Source organism: Lepisosteus platostomus, chromosome 1 (assembly GCF_059453375.1).
Source record: "Lepisosteus platostomus isolate fLepPlt1 chromosome 1, fLepPlt1.hap1, whole genome shotgun sequence".
In the NCBI taxonomy this organism is placed as follows: Eukaryota; Metazoa; Chordata; class Actinopteri; order Semionotiformes; family Lepisosteidae; genus Lepisosteus; species Lepisosteus platostomus.
In genome coordinates, this window is record NC_142611.1 from 60,502,872 (window position 1) to 60,520,524 (window position 17,653).

The 17,653-nt window shown below is 35.9% G+C and overlaps 1 protein-coding gene across 10 annotated transcripts in view; it reads left to right on the top strand.

Moving 5' to 3' along the window:
* The first annotated feature begins 810 nt into the window (after nt 1–810).
* The window catches only part of rapgef2b (Rap guanine nucleotide exchange factor 2b), a 155,824-nt gene continuing 138,981 nt past the window's right edge, over nt 811–17,653 (top strand). For 8 of the 10 annotated variants that reach the window (XM_088633263.1, XM_088633269.1, XM_088633270.1 and 5 more), the window contains exon 1: nt 811–1,468. In XM_088633263.1, coding sequence (XP_088489389.1) covers nt 1,400–1,468 — 69 coding nt within the window. In that variant the 5' untranslated portion in view covers nt 811–1,399. The remainder of the gene's footprint in view (nt 1,469–17,653) is intronic. The other 2 variants (XM_088633272.1, XM_088633273.1) reach the window with 1 other exon arrangement.

Sequence of the window (17,653 nt, forward strand, 5' to 3'; positions counted from 1 at the left end):
ACAATCCAGTTAATTTTCTAACAGAGCGGTTTAAACAGCAAGATAAGCATTAATATAATAGCGACTCCAGAGAATAATGTGTACATAACTGTATTTGTTTAGTATTTATCTTTAATCTTCGGGATAAATTGTATCTATTAACAAAAATAGAGTTCAAGAACATATAAATTATAATTAATAAATACAGTAAATGGCATGTGAATTCATCTGTATGTTTCAGAAACAAAAATCATACCTAGACTTTGATGTGTTTGATTTTGTAATATTATAACATATAAATATAAATTATAACTCAAAGGGTGTATTAAAATAGTAAGATTTTATGTGGTCCTACAGCTATGAATAATACGTAAAGCTGTACCTGTGGACAGTTGTTATATGTCACTGAACTTTTATTGTGAGGTACTCAGTAATTACCCCCATTTTACCTGTATTGGGTATTGCGCCATTGTACAGTGATATGGGTTTCTGTAAAGCGTTTACAACTAAGAATATTATCACTGCGAAAACAGTTCTGCCTTAATATCACTTGGTGTTTACAATGCTGATACTCTGTTTATAATTTAACAAGGCAGCAATCTGTAATGGGCAAACAATCATTGTTTAATCGGATCACGGTTTCATTGTCTAACTCTCAGATTAAATCTTCTTTGATTATTTTCTTTGTTACTCTAATTTGGTTACGAGGTGGCAGTGAAGCTTTCTGAATTATCCCAGTATCATTTCTGCCATTCCGGTTTCTTTTAATAGGTGGCGACAAAGAGCTTTTTAAATGTGTAAATTCTTCCATGAATGATATTGTTGTCAATGGACTCGCCCATAAGCTTTCCTCCGTCAGTCACCATGGTGGCACAAAGCAGCAAGCCGTGGCGGTCTTCTCCTCAAATGTAATGAACAAAGGAGACTAGTTTTTACTATTACTTTACAGATGGCCTAAATGGGTAACTGTAAAGTGGTAAAATTTTATTCATTCTTTTAAAAGGAAACCTGGAATTGTTTCAAAATCAGAATGCAGAAGATAAGAGACTAACCTTTCCCGGCGTCTGGATAAAGGAACGTCTGTTTCACTGTTATATTTTCTGAATTCACCTTAATTTAACTGGTCACAGAAAAACTTAGAGAAATATTGTAATCCACAAGAAGGATTTGTTCCGGCGGCAGATCAGAAGAAGGGAGTACTATTCTTAGCCTGATCCCAAGCCAGTCCTCCGGGATCAGGGACTGAATACGAAATAAACTCCGTGGCTCTGACTGTGGCCTGGGGATCGAGCTTCAGCTGTCACATTTTCAAAGTCTTTAAAAACAAACTTGAACAAAGTGGACAAGAGATTCACTATTTGATTTTTTAAAAAGAAGACACGCATTTGTGCCGTGCACTTTCGTATTTTTTACAGCAGGAATGGCGTCCTACGTGGATAACAGTTTCCGACAGGCGGTGATGAAAAACCCGGCCGAACGGACGCAACAGGTCAGAAAACATGAGCTTTTTAATTAAAACCGTCGTGTTTACACCAGGTTGCACGGGATGAGTCTTTCAGAATTTCTAGCGGTGATAAGGTTGCTTAAATTAAAGTTTTGAATCCGATTTTCGTATGTAAATATGCTCCATAGTAGTAGCGTTTGTGTGATTGTCGTTTCGCAGTTTTGGCTATACAAAATCAAACTGGGATTTCAGATTATCCTTTGATGAAACATGGGGAAAACTGATGCCTCTTATGTTTGAACTTCGCAGTCTAAATTATCCATAACCTTCCCATTACTGTTTTTTTTTCACTGTATTTACAGAATGTCCCCTCTTTTTTTAAAAAAAGGATGTTTATGTTTGTGTAAGAAACAAGGGTTAAATACTGTAGCTTCACAATCTGAATCGATCACAAACATTTTGCGGCAGACTGATTATTTAAGAGTTAATTCTTTTAAACGTAACGTTTGCGATTGTGAAATGAAAATATCGCCGTATCATCAAGTTTAGGTGTATTTTTAAGTGAATCATGTAGTGGTCCTGATTTCCTGGTCAGCTGCGCCTTTCTCAAGGAGAGGCGCTGCATAGTCTTTCTTGGCCCTTGTAAAACGCCTACTAAACCTGGCTCCTTTGCAAAAAATGGTAGCTACAGTAATTCATCGGTGAATCGGGGGGCACTCGTTATATGAAGACCGTGCATTTAGAAACAGTGTAAGTGAAGTTGTGGTAATGTGTGCAGCTGTTCTATCGTTCATCGAGAGCGATCAATCAAAGTCCCAGTCATGAAGTGTTTCAAAGAATTTCCACACGTGAGACCAGAATTCTTAAAATATGGTGTGCAGAGTTCAGGGGGTTTCATAGGTTCCGTGATGTTCTCCTACTTCATTTCTTGTTGGATCAAATACCATGTTGTATAAAGGAAAACATGCAATAGTATTATGAAAGTGTTGACGAACAACGAACAGTGCTAACCTCTCACTGAGATCAAAGGTACTACCTGATAAATAGGCCGTATTTCGAATAGTTTATATTGCTTAGAAATAAGAAAACAGTTGGGGGTCCTTTCTTACAATGGGAATGTATATTAATGCAAATAAACAAGCTCATCTCAGTTTTTGACATTTATTTCTCATCATAAAGCGCACAATGTGTGTGAAGTAGTCTCAGTGGTACCTCTGGGAACCTCTTGAAAATCCTCTTTCTCCTGATGCAAAGTAAGCCTATTAACTGTGGTTAGGGGCAGTTGCAGTGTCTGGTGAGATTACTTACCTTAAACTTTAAACTGGTCTTGAAAGATGGACAGCTGTAAGAGACCACTTTTGAATAAAATTAATCTTGAATGTAGTGTTGAAATGTAGTTAAATGCACAGCTAAATCTATTAAGATATTTTGTATCTACGGCTTTCATGTAGTGTAATTTTCATTCTAATGTAAGTTGTTAAAGTAGTTCCTGGTACCATTATTTAAGGTGTTTGATATTCAGGCTGCTGGAAAAGATACAGCACAACATTAATGCAACACAGCGATAGTGGTGTTAATGTTTGTTTTCTCATTTAGGATTCTGTATTGTTTTCACTGGTCTCTGTTTTCTGCAGTTCAGGTGGTCTGGAATCCTTTACACGAAGTCTGATAATAAAAATTAGGGTAATGCCATGATAACATCCTGGAAACTTCCTTTTTAATTGCCACTTTGTCAATGAGAAGTCTGGTGACAGTATTGAGCTAAATTACTTTAGGAAAGGGTTGTTGTTCAGTTTTCTTAAAGAAAATAACAGACAAACATAAACAACACATATATTAGATTTTTTTTCCAACAGATCTGTCTTAAAAGCTGCATTGTACACAGTATGTAGGCTAAACTGTTCAAGTCTGCAGAGGAATGCTGATTATTCCAGTATAATTAGAGCTTGAAAGTTGATGACTGGGAAGCAAAAACAAAGAAGTATTTCATCAGATTTTTTTTTACAAATTATGCACACTTTGCTAGGATTATATAAATCCCTGTGTAGTTGCATGCATGTAGTTGATTTTAGTCTTTAAAGTACTAAAAGTTTATTTAAAATGGGTTTTTAAACATCAGTGAAATTAAGGTGAATATTACAGAACTTGTGTAGTTGCTACCACAGTAGGAAAGGAAGGGGCAGGCCATGAAAATGTTTCTGGTAATTTTCTTTTTATGCCTTGGCCCCATAACTCATACAGCATGGTGCTGGAACAGTAGTGTTCTGTGACCACACGTCTGACATCTGAGGAACATTGATACAGTTACTTGGAGGCCTAGCTCTCTATGGAGTATTTATCGTTCCTCCAGAGCTGAACACAGCACTGAACTGGACTGTCTAGGTTTCTTTTTATATTTCTGTAGCATATAGATGTACTGTATATCCATGGGAAACAAGTTAAATGAAACTTACTAATTCAACTAACACAGTGTATTTGGATGTACAGAATAATTTTATTTGATTTAATGCTGCACATATAAAGTTGGCTTTCAGCTTTAAAAAAACAAATGATAACAAATTTCAGGTATGCCTAACATGACAGTAGAGCCATTGGTCAAGTTGACCCACCTCACACAACCAGGGGATTCTGGATAACAACCTCCACTAACAAACATGATGGATTTTCATTGGCTGTGAAGAAATATGCACCCAAAAGTTTTCTGTCCCCCAACTTGTGCACACATTCAAGTATGATGAAGTGCCTGCCTTTTATGATGAGATATGATTCATGTCTTAAGCCTAGTATTTCTATTAGAAAAGTGTTTACATTGTAAATGGAACTAATATTAAAGTGTTCTTGTTACTGTTCTTATGTTCTTAAAATTGAATTTTAAATGAGAATAAAGAGGCTAACAAGTATATATGTATGTACTGAATGGCAGAAATAAGAGACTTAGATTAGGTGGCAATCTTGAAAAAATAGTTAACCAAAAACATAGGCGCTTCCTGTGATTCTTAATTGTTGAAGCAGGTTATGTCCTCCCAAGCTTCATGTTTTTTCACCTATCAGTTTTGGATGTACGTCTTTCAATTTTGAGTCATTCATTCACTTAATATAGCTTTCTTTTAAAAAGGAGAAAAAAGTTTCTGAGAAAAGTCATGCTGAGAAACAAGTTAGCTTTTTATCATTCAATTAGATGTGATCAAAACCTATGAAATCATGTTTAAGATAATGATCCTTTATACGTCCTCAACAAGAAAACAAAGTCCTGTATTCACTCCAGTAGACTTGTGAGAATGATCTTGAGCAGTGTGTTAAATACACAAACGTAACTGACATTTGACTAATATCTACTTACAGTAGGAAGCACTACTTTACTATTCAGTTAACATATAAAAAGTTTTGCCACTAAATTAGTGAAGCTGTCTTTATAGTGTCTTGAAAAACAAAAGAAACAAAGCATTTCTATTTCACAGGGAAAGTAAAAAATGAACAACCAGAATATGAGTAAGTACCCAGTGAATTTAATAAATCTTACCCTGATATGATGCAACAGCATATTCCATCATAAGCTGTAATATCTGTTAGTATTGTGATTCAATGTGTTGTTCCTGAAGAATGGTACATGGAGGAATGCACATTCATTTTTAACAGTTTATGTTGCCTTAGTGAAGTTTAGTTAATGGAGTGCCTTTTCACATAAAAATGACAGAGTTTTAGTGTCTCAAGGCAAGTGAGTCTGTTATTTCGCTTAGTCATTAGATTTTTGGAAAAGAAAAGATGAAGGTTTTTTGAAATTCATCCATACTGTCAATGTGGTATTCATTAGCAAATGAGATGCAACTCTTTTGAGTTCATCTTTGCATTTTCCAGTGATTACATTATTTCCGGAGCCAGTTCAGAGACATAAAATAGACTTCTAAATCTTCTTTTTTTCTGGCAAAGTGACTGTCTTGGCTGCAGCTCGGTAATCACACTAAGTAATGCCTCAGTGTGTTTTACTTCTGTTGTACTTATGGAATTCTCTGTAGGCTCTGCATCAGCAGAAGGGAGGGAGAGGTTTCTTCATTTTGATTATTATTTTTCATGAATGGACTCTTACAACAGATAGTACTGGAAGCAGGAAAGCTAAAATTAAAATTTTAAATGGTGTGGAAAAAGCACAATAAATTAAGCTTTAGTTGGTCAGAATAGTGAAATATTAAGAAGCATTATTGCTGATGTGAGTGCAAAGGATAATACATGTTTATTTTCAGTCTACTACACTCCTACATATTAATGGTATTTTAGTGGTGTAGTTTTCAGTACATGAAGTACATTATCACCAAAATGCAACTGGTGCAAAATCCTCTAATGTTTTGAAGAAAATCACAACAGGAATTGGGCAACCCCTTTGAATTTGTCTAAACCAACCCACTTACTGTAACTTCAAAGATCACTGTTCCAATACTGCTTTAATCATTGGACAAAGAATGGGTCTTAATTTAAAAACCCAATATATGTTCCCTAGGGTACAGTTCTATTTGGGGTATAAGGTAGAATTGGAGACTCAAATGATACAGGGGCATAACAGATTTCTGTGAATCTGTGATATCTCCTGGTGCAACCTGAATAGCTCTTCCTGATAAGCTGGTTCTTCATATTTAAGTCCTTTCATTAAACCTTATGGAACACTGTTGATAGTCTGATTAAAATGAGTATTTAGTTTGAATATATAGGATATTTGAATATATTTGAGATGGTCTGAAAGAGGGAATTAGCGTAGAAAACCTGGAACTGACCCCAAAACTGATTTTTACAAGTGCAAGCTTCAGGCACAGTTTTTTCAAATGAAACAAAACAAAAAAAGTATGCTCAATTTAACAAAAACTTTAAATTCTGCAAATGTGGTAAAAAGTACTTTAGGAGTGCCAGTTGGTCATTTGGGAGCACAACTAAAATTAACAGTGATGCAGTTAACATTTGAGCTATGGATGTGTGGAATTTAAGAGAATGCAGGCTTATAGTTATGGTGTGCTGCTTTGAATGGAGGTCACATTCTAAGCATGTTTTTTTTTCACGAGAACTCTGAAACTGTTGCACAATTCTTAAGCTTTACATTTTTATTGCATGGTCACACACCAGCAGTAACATTTTTGCATTATTTCCATTTTTGTGGATAAGAGATGTACAATGACTCACAAGTATTCACGCTTCACGCTTGCATGCAGAAAATGTAATTATTGCTGTATATCTGTGATGAAGTTATTTTCAACACAGTAAACTGGGGAATGTTTCCCTGCTTGTGTTTTAAGATAATATTGTCTAGAGAATCATAATTTAAACATGTCTGACTCAAGCAGATTGAATGGATCGATTTAGAAGACATTTTAATGGCAGGTTTAAGCAAGGCAGAGATTATGTACACTTACTTTTGATAGGCAACTATGAACTGCAGTGAGTAGACAGGAAGCTGTTATGATGGACTCAGGTGGCCAGGACAGTTTAACAGTTTAAAGTGCAAGACTTTAACACCTTTTTTTAAAATGGAATCCAATATTAATGTGTTTTTTTTTTTACTTCTGATGTAATCATAATATTCACTTGCAAGTGTTTCATATAGACTTTCTCTTGTTAAAAACAGTGCTTTTTATGTTACTCTTCCAAATATTTATTCTTTTTATTTTATACAACAAATCTTTAGGAAGCTCTTGGTAGTCCTCAAAAAACACACCCTCCATCCTCATGTATAGTAACAATGATGTAACACAGGTATCGAGATTACTTAAAATTCCACACATTCCATTAGATGTCCCTGACTTTAAAATTCACTGGCAGATTATTTTTGTTAAGAAATTTAATGCAGAGGGCTCAGTCAGAGGTCATAATTCTTTATTGCCTACATGGTAAACAGTTTGAGTACCACATCCATAACTTCCTTTTTTAGTTTACTGGAACAGACATTGAAGTCATTCTTGAAGTTTCATTAATTGACTAATTCAGTATATTCCTTGTTATGGTGTATGGTACATGACAAATGGCTCGCAAAAGAATTAGTGAAGTAACACATTTGAAAGTTGCAGTTTCACAAATTTCAGCAAGGCCAACTTCCTTGTGCTTCCTGCTTAACTCAGAATGTTCTTGTAAGTCAACTGTCCATTAGTAATCAAGATTATTCTTATATGATATAGGATGCACACTTGTGTGATCTAGTGGTAATTTATGTAATCTAAATGAGAATATTTAAAAATATTGTAAATTCTGAATTTGTATTCACACAGTACAGTGTAACAAGCTAAAAATCTATGTACTTAAATATGACTTACATACTCAATCCAACAAAGCCTAGCAATTCTTGGTGGTGTAAATTAGCAGAGGTAGTTCCACTCTGCAACTTTGAGGTCCTGTCGAAAAGTAAAGCATGCAGGTGTCAGTGAGTCAGACCATTTTGAAAGTACAATAAATAATTACTCCTTAGTTCTGGCATTTGCTTTGATTGTAAATCTTTGATTTAACATGGTGTTGACAGTTTTTATATTAGTGTAGCAGGCTGGGTGACTTGTTGGACCTGAAAACCCCTAATACTCTTGGCTTAATTTTTTCAGTAAGTGATCTTGGATTAGTTGTGCATATGTCGCTGTTCAAAAAGAACAGTTTTGGTATTCAACTGGGGTAATGTTGACTGTGGAATAGGTGATGGATGGCGGTGGGGCGACACTTCAGGGTTGGGAATGGGTCCTTTGTTGGCTTTTCCGGTTTCCTGTCAGGTGGTAAAGTAATCGAGCGAGAAGAAACGGACATTTTTGAGAGAGAATCTAGAACATTGCTCAGTCTTATTGGACATTAGTATCGAGATATTTAATAAGATGCAGCTTTTGTTTTAATGCTTTATGTGTGAAATAAATTGGAACACTGGTACTTGAATGTAGGAAACCGTATTTTTCAGTCCTTTGATTGCTCTTAAGCAATAGTGAAGTGCAACAGTTTTACACACAACATATTTGTTTATTATTCTGGCTGAACACATAGGTACACTGGCACCGTTTTGTGAGACTTTTTCCTTCTATATCTAAATATAGTTTTATTTCTTAGTGTATTGGAAGATGTCTGAAAGTGATACACTCAGAAGGGAAATTGAATAGAACCATTTTATGGCAAATAAAAGGGAATGGCTTTGATTTTAGCCTCCCATGTGACATTCAGCAATGTACTTGATTGTAGAATTAGTCATTAAGCACATATTTTCCAACTTTCCTTCTAGTGCACTCCAATTCTTTCTTGAATATCACTTTGCAAAATTGAATGAAGATAATGTGTTTTTTTTAACAAGAAAGGTTTCGCTTATTGTTTGTCTTTGTAGACTAATCTAATTCACTGTCTTTGAAATTTGGTGTTGTTTTTAGTTAGATTTACATGCTAAGAGCTTGGCAGATTTCTTTGTTTTTTGTGATGGTGATTCCCGACATGTTGAAACTGAAAATACCACGTAACCTATGATGATGATAAGCAAAGTTTGATTGAATAGATTATCACTAACACATCAGATGTAATATTTAACAATATTACCATATTTTTCAAATCAAAACTCTACACTGTGTACTGTGTTGTATATAATTGGAAATTGAATTTGGGGGACAATTTACTCTGCTCTTGAAATATGGCTTTATGCCAGACGTCACTGGAAAATGGAATTTATTGCCATTTAATCTTCATACCAGTGTTGGATGCCTACCACTGCCAGGCCAAGTGAAATTTGATATTTGATCTTGGTTCAGAAATTCCAATTTAGTGAAAAGCAATCTGTTCAACCACTAATGGTGACTTGTTAGCTAAAAAATGAAAAAAAAAAAAACAATACTCTTACAGTTCAGCCTAAGCTCGGCAAAGTTTAGTGTAATATGTTTTTAGTGGAACCTTGAGATAGCAGAATAAGGTGGCACTGTTACTATGACTTGTTTCAGACATAATGGCAGCACAGTGCCTTGTCCTGTCTGTTCTGTACAGTTAGCACAAAACATGGCATAGAACAGCTAAAGTTCACTGTAACAGAGCATTATTAAGTATATTTTTTTTAGATTTATATGCATTGTATATCTGTATACATTGATCTAATCTAGAAAATCAAATGTTTTATAAAAAAATTAGCCTTTCTAAAAAAACATGAGTGACTGTGATGACCAAAAATTAAATTAAATTTGGTGATATACTATTTTTACAGTGTAATTGTACTGCTTTCTTACTGGCCAGCTTCACACAGTTTTCCAGCAGAAATGCTGATGGGTACATTCATATAAATGGTATAAGTCTCGTTCAGTCACAGTTAAACACTTCCTATGTTGACTGTGATAGAGAATATTGTGTGGGGAAAAAGTGGTCTGATTTCTAAGGTCTTTATCCATTTTATCCAGGCAGTGTGAGTCACGTTTTTCATCTCCCTGTGCTGCTGAATATATAAGCACGTTCATTTACCTTCTAGAGAATATTTGCTTTGAAGTGTGTATCTGGTTGCTGTTCTCTTTGTGCTTGATTAGCATTTTTCTGTCTGCACACAGAGAAAGGAATGAACTAGAACCTCCTGCACATCCAGTGCTGAATATAAACCCCTCAGATGTCTCACTTTCTATTTTAAAACAGTGATTTAGACTGCATGTCTAACCAATGTAAATGCTGATACAGCAAGAAAGAAGGGGTTCGTTTTAAACATTAAATTGAAAAGTTAAACGGTAGAAAGTAGCTGAACAGTGGAATTTTTGTGGTGGTTATTATCTGGCTTTCTCAGGTCAGTCAAAAATAGGTCACAGTTGGCAGATTTTAAATTAACTTGAAAACAAAATTTGCATTCAGGTTAACGTTATAAACAAACAGTCAATTTAGTCCAATTTAAAGTTGCAGCATTTTACATAGAAATTAAAAGCAAATTAATTCTGAGTAAGGTCACTATATAAAATAAAACATGGCTTACAAAAAATCTATAAAGATCAAAGATGAAATCTGAGACAAAGTATCACACTGGTGAATAAAGGCAGAAAAAGAAGACTGAGCACAAAGTTAAAGTCAGTAAACACACTTTTAAGGCTTACAATGTTTATTTGTGGTCTCTACTATTTTAAAGCTAAGAGTAATCCTAATAAATCTTGTACTTTGCAGTACCAAAGATAGCTTTTTAGCATTATGGATGTGCAAAGAACGAGTGATGTTAATAATGAGCAACACCTCAATTAGATACAAGTTGTACAAATGTAATGTTGTATGTAATAGTTCCTAAAAATCTTCATAATGGCCACTCGTGTATCTTTTATCATAAATTGTCAGGATCAAGTTTTTGAAGATTCTGATCAAACATCAACATTATATTGCTATATAATAAGTATGGTTTCTTCTCACACAACTTCTGTTAATCACAGCTCTTGTAATAGAAAGTGCAAGCGGTGGGTTTGGGTAAATTGTTAACGCTCATAACCTGCATATGCTCTGACTCCTGAATGAGTCTAGGATGTCTCTTGCATAGCAGTGAGTACATACTATATATAAATGCTTTTAGATGTCAGCACATTTTTGAATCTTGTGTTTATCACCTGCTTTATATTATCTAGTGATTCACTGTGCTTTAAGAATATACATTTAAAATAATCTTAAAGCTTTACCTTCTTAAGTTCCTTTTTGAGTTACCACAGCAGAAAAATTGTCCTCTCTCCTGTTGAGGTTTTACTGTGTTGCTGACAAATCAACCCTTGCTTCTTCTTGCTCAGCAGAACTCCTCCAAAGTCAAACTACTTTGCAAGATTTACTGGAGCCACTTCTGGTCTGTGCTTCCTGTCCTGCAATATATAAACTCATGCTAGACCCTGAAGTTCAAACTCATCATGACTGGTGAAAACTGTGATCTGATTAGAGATTTTTAATCTAACTGCAGTAACTCTTTTGAGCTGTAATTTATTGTTTACAAAGAGGCATTGCAAGCTGTGTTTAGACTTAGGTGGGCAGACCGATAGAGGACTATGGGGGCATTAATATTTATACTCAGTTGGAACAGTTCAGAATGTTTTGAAAGGAATTTCAGTGTTGTATTTGTTTGCCTGCCAACTCAAGCAATGGCATGGATTGTATGCAGCAGATTTGAAGGAGGAGAAAAGGGTACACTTGTAAATGAGAACTTGCCAGTCTCCAGGGACATACTGCAAAAATATTAGAAACGCATGATGCATAGCCTTCCCTTAACATTAAGCAGAAGAGTTTTCCAAATTTGTTTTCTGAAATTTCACACACCATAAAATGTGAATGAAAATGCTACAGGTTTATCTCTCTTGTAAAAGTTGGGTCAATTAGGACTTGTCCTGCCTTTGAGACTTGTCTCAGGACTGACCATACTGCACCACTGTGTTACATACAGACTGTTGCAAAGGATGTGGGATTACACAACACGCCGTGACTAGTGCAATCAACCAATCAGGGGAATTTAGTCCATGATGTAATGTTGCTCTGTGATACTGAAGAACTGCTGAGGTATTCGTGGTACTCCCTAGTATTGCGACACCTGAGAATCAAGTACAGTGTTGCAATAAATACACTTCCTTGTATGCTTTTCTTACATTTTAGCATGTGACTGCTTTCATTTTGCAGTGAAACACATTACAAGCAATGCCTTACATTAATGGTATTTCATGCTGTAATGCATCAAGAGCTATTTTGTAGTAATGCAGTAAAGTTCTTGTTATGTTGCATATTCCTGTGTTAAGCAGTAAATAGAGACAAAGTGATATAAGTGAAAAGGGACAAAGAAATTCATCATGCCAGTTCCCTCGAGAGGCTGCTTGTGCAGCTTCCAGTGCTTTCTCAAGGAGATAGAACTAAATAATCTGGGTGTAGGATTTCTTTAAATGTGAGACGCTAGCTGTATAATTAAGCTGTGGTTCGTGTGACCTGCGGCTGCTCACGTTCTCCAGTGCTGTGCTCGAATGCCTGTCATTAGAGTATCCTATCAGGCTGATCGGAATCCAGTTTTGCATTTTTGGGGAATGCTCATTATCTTTCTGTAGTGCTGTCCTGGCTTGATAGTCAGCAGCCATTCTTCAGTTCAAACAAACCCAGCACTGAGCCTTGGAGTGCCACCCTAGACCAGCTGGGCCCCCCTTTCATTTAAGCTCCATTCCCTGGAGTGTTCTCTCTTTAATTCTTACCTCATTTCCTCTCGTAGTCCTGAGGCATGCATGTCAAGCGTGCCTTGCCAAAGGTTGAATTCAAGCTTGCTTCAATCTGCCCAATATTTTCCTTGCTGGAGCTGAATTTTGTCTGCATTTTAATTGACTGCGCTGAAAGTAAAAGTGTTTCATTACATTATTATTGGTAAGATTTTTTTTTATTGGAGCAATTCAGCATGGATAAAGGAAATGTTTTTTTTTTCATAATTCAAGAACATATGTTGTGCAAAATGTTCAGCTATTTGCAAGATCATGTTTGCATTTCCATTACTAATGACACTTTTATTACTGGAGGTTCGTTCTGAAGAGGACAGTTGATTTGTTTCATGTCATTAAAAACCGAGTGTTGCATGGGACAGCAAACCTCAAACTAATAGGAATCCCATGAAAATAAATCATTGGCTTTTTCATTTTCTTATTTGGAGCTCACACACTGTTCTTATTTTTTGTTGTGCAAATGCAAGGCCATCAACAGGAGCACATCACATAATGCAGATAATAGCCCTGGCTTTCTGTCAGCTGTGCACTTTGCAGATAAGTGAGGTGTCAGAAACAGCATAGGAACAGCTGCTACAAAGCTCTTTGTTCTCAGTCTTGCTTCCTGGTGCAAATATTGCTTCAGTGTTCAATGTTCACCTGATGAATTTGTTACAATGGAGTGCCCTTTCACCTTTTAAACTTCTCACTATGCCCAATGTTCACTAGAGTCTCTAGCTTTCCCAGAATATTTTTAATTAAAATTAAATAATTAAAACATAGGAAGCATCAGTAGAAAATTCATTGATATAGAAGACTTGCATAGGCAGTCTGTTCCATGGTATACTGGGCGGAGCGGTGGCTCTGTGGCTCAGGATCTGCGCCTGTGACTTGAAGGTTGCCGGTTCAAATCCCGCCGGTTCAAATCCTACTCCGTTGGGCCCCTGAGCAAGGCCCTTAACCCTGACTGCTCCAGGGGCGCCGTACAATGGCTGACCCTGCGCTCTGACCCCAAGCTTCTCTCCCTGTCTGTGTGTCTGTGTCTCCATGGAGAAAAGCTGGGGTATGCGAAAAGACGAATTCCTAATGCAAGAAATTGTATAGGGCTAATAAAGAAACTACATTACATTACATTACTGTACGTTTACTGCTGTCAGAACAAAAGTGAATAATATTGAAAGATGGTGTTAGGAAAATAAAAAGCGATGTTGTGAACAAGTTCCTCCTTTTAAGAAATTACTATGTAATTTTTGTTTTGTACTTAGTAAAGTGTCTCAAAATATTTTTTAGTGGTGACTATTTCTTTGTTTTGCTGAAGCCACAGACTGTTATTTATTGGCAGCTATTGTTCTTAGTATACTGACATTGAAAATATGGACATTATACACAAATACAGAACAGTGTACTGCCCAGTAATTGGTAGGGGGATAAATACAATTACTAAAATAATGTCTATATGTATTTCATTTTGCATTTTGTAAAACTTCAGATATTAAGATACATTTGAAATAAAGACTAGACATAGGATAGGTAAAATTAGATAGAAACAGAAACAAAATACAGAAGAAAAGAAGTGGAAGTGTGACAGCCATCTGCCTTTGACACACCTGCACTTCCACATTTATTGACATTTTTCTTGATTGTTCTTTTTATATACCACTTGGTTGGTGAGAATAAAAATTCACAATCATGTTCTGTGCAATAAAGAAGTAACCAATGAAGGGCTTCTCTGACCTTCTTCTCTGACAAAATCTAGAAAAAAATAGGCAATAAGGGTTGTGGATGGTATATTAGATGTTTAAACCCGTGTACTGATGTTACATGAATGGCAAAATCACTTTAAATGAGCACCTAGTGGACACTTTATTCATGTACAAGCAAAATGAAGATCATATTCTTAGAGGAGACACTGGATCGATAACCATAACTACTCTAAAGGCTCCAGCAGGCCTGGCTATAATTACAGTGTACTGTATTTGTTTTACTTAGTTTAAATTCAGTATTGGAAAAAAATGTCTCTAAACAGTCTAAAGTGCCTTTTTGTTGTGGCATGATAAAACGGTAGATGCAGATAAAAGCAGAAGTGCAGCACCCCGTGTTTAAAGTGAGACTGTTGGTACCTAGTGTTGCTGTTTAAACGTTTTTGAGCATTTATTACAATTTTGGTTTAGAAGGAAAATTGGTTTTGGTTTCACAGCTAATAAAAGTATGTAATAACAGGTAATATCCTTTGGTACATTTAAAACTGCCCTAGCTACCTTGAAGGTCGTTGCTTAGTATTCATGTGTATGCACTTGTTTATCTGTGCATATGTATTTCAGTCTACTCTGTGTGACAACTTTATTTGACAAACCACAGATTGATAAAGATGCAGTGTCTCAGTTTTGTGTAACTTAATTTCTAAGATGTTAAGACTTGGGTGGAGTGCTTCAGTAGTGTTTATATTGCCTGCATAGTACCGGCATAGTAGTTTCTTTTTATTTAGGACATGCATATTTCAGTGCTTTCCAGAATTGTACCTGTTTGGGAACTATTAGTTGCTGTGCACAAAGTTGCCTAATGTAATTCAGTTTAATGATGGATTTTTGTTCAGCTCGGGGAAGTGGTTTCTGTAGGCAGGCATCCTGCCAGTACACCCTTTGCTTCAGCAACAATGAGAACGGAAATGTGAGCATACGAGTTTTAGAGCCCTTGTTTGCCTTTCATTATCTGGCAGTCTCTTAGTGGCTTTGATGCTAGTTTGTCACACCTTGCTTCAAGTTTGACTCAAATTATTTTTAATATACTCTTCAAACAGGCACCTTACTTCTTAGTATAAAGGGTATATTTAAAAAGATCAGATTTGTTTCCTTTCCACGTAATTTCAAATGATATTTTTAAAATCTGGTCAATGACTAAGTTGTTAATCATTGTGATGCAAAACAATATGATCATCTTCTGTTTTGTAAGTAAAAAGTATGAGAAATAATTAATCTTTTTGACACTGATATACTGTGTCTAATGAAGGCATGCGATGTGGGCTTTTTTAAAAACCTCCCTGCTTTGGAGAGTTTATTAGATTCTCCCTCCAGCAACTGTCTTTGTCAGCATGAAATGCTTGTGCTGTTTTAGGATGGGCTATTATAATATTTGTATGCAAAATCATATACTTTGAGGCTGTAGAGAGCATCTGTGAAAAATATGTTAGTAATATTTCTGTTACCATGTGACTTCTTTGTAGTATGGCTTCCAGGTTCTTGTACTGGCATATGTCCAGTACACGAGCCTAGCAAAGATTTTGCCCCAGTGAATTGTAAGCACATTGTTATTGTATGAGGACATTTCTTTGCCAAAATTCTATATGGCATGGCATCCATATTTGGCAAGAATGATAAATAATTGCTCTTGTGGTAGTGGTATGCTTAAGAAGCAGTTTATAAGCACTTGAGATGGTAGCCTATCAGCAAAAATTAAGAGAATGTGAATAAATTGAAAGATGTCTCTGTGAATCATTTCTGCTTCCCTTGTGTGGAGAAGCCTAGCGTTTATATTGTTCTGTCTTAGTGAAGGTTTTTGTTATTGAAAGTCTAGCCTGTCACTGTATAATTATGTGAATTACAGATTAAGAGTAGTTTAAGACAGCCTTTCAGACGTACAAAGCAAAAGCTGTCCTTAAGCTCTTCTAAATATACCTGGTTGCGGGCTTTAGGTTGGCCTTCACTGAGCAAGATGCACGGGATATTTCTCTCAAAATGGTAATTAAAGCTTCACCTCGCTAGGTCTGTGAGCAGCAAAAATGACTTAAAACCCGCAGTCGCACACAGCAATTCGAATTTAAAATATTGGCATATGGCTGTATGATAGGAAAAGAGACTAGCCATATCCTGATTTTTTTCCCATTTATGCCTTTTTTGAACTCTTGAACATGTTCATTTTTAGTCCCTTTGTAGGAGACCACATTTTAGGTCATTTTTTACAGACAAATTGCACTACTTCAAGGTTATTATGCTCTATGAAGCCTAAATTTTAATGATATTGTGATTCAGTGGACATCATTTTCTATACTTTGACAAAAGCAGGAAAATGCAATTTTTCTCTTCATAAGTATTATTAGAGCAGCCTTTTCTGTATAGATTCAGAAACATCATGGTCTAGTTTTAAAAATCAGATAACATTTTTGTAACTTAAATTTCTATGTGTAATGTTGATCCATGCAACAAAAAGTAATTCTTTTGTCTGATCATTGTATTTACAGTTCCATGCAAAAAGTATTAAGATCCTTTTCAGTTTGTTGCTTTGGTGCTTGCAGTCATTAAACTTGGAAGTAGAACATTATTTGTTGTGTAAATAAACTGTCACACAATCAAAGCAATAAAAAAAGAAAAAGATAGAATATGAAAGACAAGTGGAATTGTAGTGATTGTACAAGTATTCAGACCCTTCCTATGGCAAACCTAAATAAGGTGCCTAAAATTACCTTAAGCAACCACACAATTTGTTCAGTGGCCTCTTGATTTCAGAATAAAAACACCTCTCTGTGAGACCGTCAGGTAGTGAATTTCAAGCAAAGACTCAACTATGAAGACTAAGGAGCTTTCAAAACAACTCTGGGATAATGATTGAAAAGCACAGATCGAAAGTAAGGTACCAACAATATTGTAGACCCTGAATATCTCTGTGACCACAGTCTGCTCCATCATACAGAAATGGAAGGCTCATGGTATCTCCCAGATACTGCCTAGATCTGGCATTCCCTCCTGCATGGTGAGGAGAAAACTAGTGAGAGACGCCCCCTGGGAGGCCAATAACAAATTTGAAAGAGCTACAGATTTCTGTGGCTGAGATGGACTTCAGTCAACAATATCCAGAACGCTTCACAAAGCTGGCTTGTGTGGCAGGGTGGAAACCCATCTCGCATCTGCAACAAAGCACCCCATTGATCCTGCTAATATGTGACAAAAATTATTATGGTTCTAATAGGGAGCTGCGTCAGCATGCGTAAGCTGCAAAGGAACAAGTAAAGGTTTATTCCGTGTTGAAAAGAGAAGAAAAGAAACGCAATGTTTCGGGTGGAATAAATTACTTGTTCCTAAAATTTATTATAGTTAAATGAGAC